General features: G+C 41.1%; 2 protein-coding genes across 2 annotated transcripts; both read right to left on the bottom strand.

Annotated features, from left to right (window-relative positions):
- Nucleotides 1-1,708: 1,708 nt before the first annotated feature.
- On the bottom strand, nt 1,709-2,182 carry LOC138021057 (uncharacterized). The gene has a single exon (XM_068867932.1). It carries the CDS (start codon nt 2,180-2,182, stop codon nt 1,709-1,711), a length of 474 nt encoding a protein of 157 aa, XP_068724033.1.
- A 3,765-nt stretch (nt 2,183-5,947) lies between these two features.
- Nucleotides 5,948-6,358, bottom strand: LOC138021056 (neural retina-specific leucine zipper protein-like). Its single transcript, XM_068867931.1, has one exon. It carries the CDS (start codon nt 6,356-6,358, stop codon nt 5,948-5,950), a length of 411 nt encoding a protein of 136 aa, XP_068724032.1.
- Nucleotides 6,359-7,500: the final 1,142 nt, after the last annotated feature.

Genomic DNA, 7,500 nt, shown 5'->3' with positions numbered 1-7,500 from the left:
GATTTCGCGAGCCAATCAGAAAGCTAGAAATGCAATAACAGGGGGTTGAGTGTTTACTAAAATGCAATATCAGCACAGGCTCCCCAAGCTGAAAATACGTGGTGTATGCGACAGTTTGTGTATATAGAGAATTATATGCGAAAATCACCGATCGTAAAAAGATTGTGTAAATAACTATCTCATTTGAAATAAAGTTTTCCTACCTCAAATGTGTGACGAACTTGTCTCTTTTGCCGAGTTTAGAGCCATTCTGACGCTGTTTAGTGAAGTTATCCGGAAGGCCGTTACTAAAATAATAGGAAGGCCGACCACTCCATCCATCGCTGGCCAGACCTTACTCCCCAAATCGTTTTCTCCTCAACAGGAAAAGTTCAAAATTGCAATAAAAACAACAGTTCTATAAAGCCCAATAAATTTCACTCCAAATACGTGTGTTTCGGCGGCCGAAAGACTCGTGACGAACGAAAACTTTGCCTTAAAATTCACCTCTTCGGCTTTCCTCGGAGTCTTGTGACCGGGCTGGCGACAACGGAAACTCGCAAGATGGTTTCAGCCTCAACTCTGATTGGTCCATTTGAATTTGACTGCGCGCTGGCAACACGACCGCTGTTGACTTGTGACCGGGCAGTAACACATTTGAGGTAGGAAAACTTTATTTCAAATGAGATAGTTATTTACACAATTTTTTTACGATCGGTGATTTTCCCATACAATTCTCTATATACACAAACTGTCGCATACACCACGTATTTTCAGCTTGGGGAGCCTGTGATACCAGTAGCCTTTCTCGCAGGGTAGCCAGACAGTGCGACTCCCCCACGTGTGCAGCACCGGGTATTGCCGAACGGTCGTCCATCCAAGTATTAACCTCGTCCAACTTCTCTTAGGCAAGCCATAACACTATATCACATGAGATCAAGGTTATTTGTGCCAGAACAAGATGGCGTCCAAATGCTGAAATCGTATGGCACCACAATCGATACCCGATAATTTTATTTTAGTAAAATCCAACTAGTGGTCTATTATCAATGCCGCGTTCTGATTGGTTGAGCTACTAGTAGGCTATTTGTTATAGCCCACTAGTAGCGAAAAGCGCCGGCTTTGAAAACCAAAACAACGATTAAAGTCTAGCTTTAACTAGCGAAAGATGTTTTGTCTCGATATTTTTTTGACCAACTAGTTGGATTTTACTAAAACAATTATTCCTCTCGCCCTCATGGCCTCTGAGTCAATAGCTCATTCGGCCTTCGGCCTCATGGGCTATTGACTCAGAGCCCATTCGGGCTCGAGGAATAATTGTTAAATATCACTTCAGGATATCTCTATTTACAAAATCTATTTACAAAATTCTTATTAACACGTAATAAAAATCAAAAATGTATTATTAAAAATACTAGAATCGAAGGAAAAAGCTGAAAACAACAAAATCAATTATTAAAACAAGATATTTTGCCGCATGGCAACATCGCGATTGGCTAGCAAATGTTCACTTTTATCGGTTATCCTATTAAAGATTTCTCCCGACAATTTCCAGAATCCATTAGGCGAATCAGGTTTAGATGACTTAAAGAGGTCAAGACCAGCCTTAAAGGCATTAATACTTGTTGAATTTCGCACGCGTAGTGGCAACTGGTTCCAATATGCAATAACTCTATTGCTGAAGAAGTCATGCGCTGATCTTAATGGATGGTGAGAAGTGACATTAAGATTACGAGTTATAAGCTGTATTTGTCCCAAACATATTGTGACCATAGTCCACAAAACCGTTGATTATTTTGAAAGTCTCGATCAAGTCACCACGCATTCGACGTTCCAGTAAAGTCGTTAATCTAAGACGCTGTAACCTTTGACGATAAGGGAGTAGACCCATGCCCTCAACTATCCTCGTAAACTGTCTTTGGCAGTCCTCAATTTCCATTATAATGCCCCAGTTTCCGTGTCTTGCGGTTGGGGCCCAAACCTGCACTGCATATTCCAAATGGGGTCTGACAAAAGCTTTGTAAAATGTTATCAGCACTTCTGGTTTCCTAGATACAACATTTCTAATGATCCATGACGTCATTTGTTTTGCTTTTCGGATCATTCTTCGTAATTGTTCCTGCCAACAAATGGTATCACCAGCTGAAACAACCACTCCTAGATCTCTTTCCTTTTCAAGCACTTGCAAGCGTGTATGGCCCATCATGTAGTTATTTTTAGGGTTGTCTTTACCAATATGCAAAACGCTGCAATTTCATTTGCCACACGTCAGCCCAATGGGATAAGCAGTGTAAGTCCGACTGAATGGTTGTAGGTGATCGTGCGTTTCCTATTAACTTTGAGTCATCGGCAAATAACGTGGTTGTATTTGTTGTGATAGCAGGCATGTCATTAATAAACAAAAGAAACAACAAGGGCCCCAAAACGGAACCTTGAGGCACTTCAGATAATACGGATTCCCATGTGGATAATTTGTCGCCTACACGGACTGCCATTGTTCTACCAGTAATAAAATTACGAATAATGTTGTTACATTGGCCGGTTATCCCATATGCTTTTAACTTCAACAGGAGTCGCTCATGTGGAACTTTATCGAACGCTTTCTGAAAGTCCAAGTAGACTAGGTCTACTACATCCCCATCCTCTAAAATAGCATTGATCTCATGCACTGTTTCCAAAAGATTAGAAAGACACGACTTGCCGTGGACAAAGCCGTGTTGGTATGGGCTCAGGTTGTCACGTACGTGGGTGTAGAGATGTCTATAAAGTAATTTTTCGAATACTTTGCATAAAATGCAAGTAAGAGAAATAGCTCTATCCTATGTCCCGAGGGACATCCGGCGGAACTAACACGATTGGAATGCGTTCTCCTCGAACGCAATAATATGCTGACAGGTTCGTAAGGTCTTATGAATTCCGTCGTGTAACTGGGAGCAGCATCATGCGCTTTGAATGGAACCATCTTGAAAATACCTCCCTGTCCAACAGGAAGCCAATGCAGATTAAAAAGTAAAGCCGTGACATGATCAAATTTACTTGTAAAATGATTGAGTCTTGGAGAACAGTTCAGGACACGTTGTAAGTCGTGCGGACCGCATTTAGCTTAGCTATACAAATGTTAATCACGGTGATCCACCTTGGAGGTGATGAAGGATGAAACACTGGAAAAGAACTTATGGATTTAAAAGATACTACCCAAATGAAAAAAGAGAGCTTGCATACAGCTAGAACATGCGCAAGCCCTTTGGACAACTTGCTATGAGCCGAAAATTGCCCTCGCATCTTTGCGATAAGAGCGACAGGTTACCTAAAAATCTTTGTTACTTTTTTACTTTGACCTCTGTTAAGCGGTCGCGGTCACCAGTTGCAAAGTCCCAAACGGGATTTTTTGTATTCTCTTAACCTTCACACGGTGTTTCAAATAATATACCACACGGCATGTGCTAAAACCAGGAACACCGGAACATCACCCAATTATGGGTTTTAAGTGGACAAAATAAAAAAAATAGTCAATTTAATTGTGAAATGTTTCCTATCATGATTTTTCGGCTCAATGCCCTAAAAGGTCCCGCTCGAGCTCCCGCTTTGGTCCTTTTTGGGACTGAATACCCTCAGAGGTATCAAAACCGGTACCTCAAATACCCTCAAAAATACCAGGAGAAATAAGCCCCGTAAGATGTGTTACCGAGTCATACGATGGCCGGATATTGCATTGCGTGCAACGAAAACACGAAAACTCGTTTCCGGTCAAGCACACAATTTAATCATCGCGATTGCCTCTGAATGATGAGATACCGAGTTCTAATCCTACTTGGGCTGCCTTCTCTGAAAAGTGTCTACGAGGCAAAAAAATATTTCTGGGCTATGTCCCTGCAAAGGTTGAACTTACGATATGCAATGTTGAAAAGCGTACCGGGTATTCATGATTTCTGTATTGAATTTAACTTTCATTTTGCATTTACCTGTTGATCCACGTCACGCTTTTGGAATGAAAGGTGCTACATACCACGTACTTTGATTTAAAGCATACCCGAGGTAGCTGCTTCGCCTGTGTATATCTGCCACCAACTAACTCTGCTGCCACCTCCCCTCGCACAATTATAGGGTAGGAGGCGGATGTATACAGACTAGTAGCTGCTATACTTGTGTTTACGAGCAAGTGATCTCCTAGTAATACGCGTACGATGAAATGTGGATGATCTCGGTATATTTTAATCAAATATTTTCGAGCAAGTTTCCTCCTTTTTCTGCTTTTACATAAAATAGACGTATCAGCCTTTTTTCTGTAATTCTGCTCGGTTCTCCTTCTCGTGTACGTCGATGCAAACACTAAACTTCTGCATATCGAGATCTGTATTTCTCCCTTGAAATCGAGTCTTTATTATCATTAACAATCACAGATAACTATACAGCTTTTCAAACCACATCACAATTATTTTCTAAAGAGCTGATCATAGTCTCGATCGCTAACATGGCTAGTTAAACAAAGTCTATAAAGACCATTACAAATAAACAAACTGTTTAACAATAAAAAAAAAACAAAAGAACGCCATAGACGTAAAACTTATCTTCGTAGTCAGTGGTACACTGAGCGTGAGGCTATTTGTCGGCAGGTTAGTTTTTGCAGGTTGCAGGTTGCAGGTTGCAGGTTGAAATTTACTGTAACTGTTACATGAATAGCTAACCTTAGGCCTAATTAGGCCTAAAAACGTTTCTTTAGGCCTCCTTAGGCCTAAAAACGTTTCTTTAGGCCTAATTAGGCCTAAGGTTAGCTATTCATGTAACAGTCACAGTAAATTTCAACCTGCAACCTGCAACCTGCAACCTGAAAACTAACCTGCCGGCTATTTGTTCGTTGTCTGTCTTCAGGGGATTTCAATATGACGTCTATGTTCTTTTATCGAGTTATTTTCTTCGTCGCTGTCATCTTCACCTGCTTATTAAAGAATTAGTATTTTGACTTGTATCGCTTTCAATAGTTGCGTCCATTTCAGTTAATACATTTGAGTTTCATTCAGTTCGCGGAACGACTATTTTCGAAGCTGACGCTCGATATCTTTTAGTGTGGATCTACCGCGGCCTTCGCATGAGTTTTGAGCGCCCCAGGAAGAAAGCGATTAAGCCAACGCAACATCGATCTTCAGTAATCCCACAGGCGGCCCAGACTCGGAGAGTAAAAATTATAAGATTTGTATGAGAATCTCGATAACAATTTACCCGCAAAATTGCCGGAGAAGTGTGATTTTATCGGCGAGATGTGAGGTAAGCTAGAAATTACTTTCCAGCCTTTCCTTTATTTAAGTATGAGTGACAACCCGGGAATTTGAGAAGTCGCTTAAATCGCATTCAATCAGGCAAACAACAACACAAAAACCGAGAAAGTCACCACGACAATTAAGTACAACTTTTTTATTGAGTACTTTTGCAGGTAGATTGTTATCGAGATTCTCATACAAATCCTTACAATTTTTTACTTTCCGAGTTTTGGGCCGCCTGTGGTAATCCAAGCAACGCAGTCCAAAACAAAACAGTGCCGCTTTCGATGATCTTATGCTTTGCACTTTGGACGACGTGGTTTGCCTTAACCAATCTAAATATCGCCACGTGCCTTCCATTGTGTATTGCCCAATCAAAACACCGCCACGTGCTTTCTATTGTGCATTTTGCTGCACACGGTAAAAAAAGACTGAAATCTATTATCTTACGGGCCCGAGTAATGCCTTTTTTGTAATTCACTCACCGTTCTCCGTGTTGGGAGGAACTACCAAGATAGAAATCTGTAACGAAGTTCTGGACAGCCGAAAACCAAAGCGCTTTAAATTGTAAAGCTGACAAACTTCACTCTAATTTTTTGTTGGTCTCTTTCTATGCTCTCCTTGTCAAAGAGGTTATCATTCAGTGCAGTTTTGATCGAGTAAGTAGATTTATCACCGCCACCTTAATACAGGTTCCACTGTAATGCGCTGAATCACATTTGTTGACTTGCCCTTGAATTGTCCGGCATTTTCCTTCGTGCTGGGCTTTGCATGCCAGACAACATGGCATTTAAACGGGCACATTTCACTTTAAGTTCATCTCTCTCATTCGTTACCTTCTGTAATTCCTCTGAGACACGGCTAATTTCCAACTCAAGAGCCCTGTTTTGTTCGGCGATGTTGTCTGTTGCCTCTGAGCCCTTTCGACGACATTTCAGAGCATATTTGCGATTTTTTAAAATACGTCGCCGTTTCCTGTACTTTTGTTTCAGTCCTTCGGGGAGTTGGCGAAGCTGCTTGTTGAAATCCTGAATTGAAATCTTTTCCAGCGTTTCGTCGCTGAATTTAGCGATGTGTTTTTGAGACGACCAATTGAGATCCTTTTTCGCTTTCTTGTTAGCCATTTCTTCGAAGGCGTTTTGTTCACGGTTCGTGTTGTGAGGAACAGAAGCGAGCGAACCGAGTGTTCTTTATTGCTGAACTCTGCTCTTGGAACAACCCTTTCGTGAACATTAAACTTCTTTCCACATACGAAGACTGTACATCAAGGGAATGCGATGGAAACACCAACATTTAGACGAGTCTTTTTTCTAAATTATAGTTCTTGCGCAGTGTTTACATTCTCTACAGAGAGTGATATTTCCTTGCACCAATCACCGAGCGTCTTTTAGGGGATTCCCCGAGTTGATATAACATGTAAAGACAAAGAATATTTGTAAATGCGGGTGCTCGTATTTTTTCATTCCAATTGGCTCTCAAATTGGCCAAGGAAAGGCGCCTTTCCGTCATTCGTATCTTTTCCAGTACACAACACTAAATCAAAAACATTTGATTGCAATTGTTCTTTCAGTAAAGTCCTTGGTTGCCTTGAAAGTCCTTCGTCATTGATCCTTGAACACGACTGCCGATCAACCGTAGAAAGCGAAGCCTGAACTTACTTGTTAACGCATTCTAGAATCGCCTATGTTCTTAAATGTCACGCAATGTTTTTTGTTACGTTACAATATAAAGTAAAGATGCTTTTGATACCGTCCTCTCCTGTGGAGCGTTGCGTGACGCCATGTCTCCTATTCCTACGTACATGGCTGATCAAGAAATGGCACCGATCATCACTAGAATGATTAGCTTTTTATTAGATAGCGGCTGCGTTCCCGAAACCTGGAAGGTTGCATAATCGTACCACTGATTAAAAACTCGGTCAAGATCTAGTATGAGATAATTTTCGTCCAGTAAGCAATTTGCCTTTTGTTTCGAAAGTTGCTGTGAAGTCAGTCATTCCACAGCTTCTATCGCCAGGTTTAATCAACCGAGATGGTTCTACTCAAGGTTCAGATTGATATCCTTTAAAGTATGGATAGACAACAAATCACTCTCCTTGCACGTACTCTTGGACTTTAGCGCTCCTTTTGATACTATTGCTTATGAGACCATAGCTGCCTTACTGGAGAATAACTTTGGCGTCACTAATCTAGCTCTTTTGTGGATCAAGTAATTCTTGTCAGGATTCTTGTCAGTAATTCTTGTAGTGGTTGAAGAGAAACAATCT

This window comes from Montipora capricornis, chromosome 10 (genome assembly GCF_036669925.1).
Source record: "Montipora capricornis isolate CH-2021 chromosome 10, ASM3666992v2, whole genome shotgun sequence".
NCBI classification, from domain to species: domain Eukaryota; kingdom Metazoa; phylum Cnidaria; class Anthozoa; order Scleractinia; family Acroporidae; genus Montipora; species Montipora capricornis.
This window is presented reverse-complemented; position numbering and strand designations above follow the sequence as displayed.

Excerpts from the sequence above, each read along its gene's own strand:
- LOC138021056 (XM_068867931.1), bottom strand. The coding sequence starts at position 6,358 with ATGGCTAACAAGAAAGCGAAAAAGGATCTCAATTGGTCGTCTCAAAAA.
- LOC138021057 (XM_068867932.1), bottom strand. The coding sequence starts at position 2,182 with ATGGGCCATACACGCTTGCAAGTGCTTGAAAAGGAAAGAGATCTAGGA.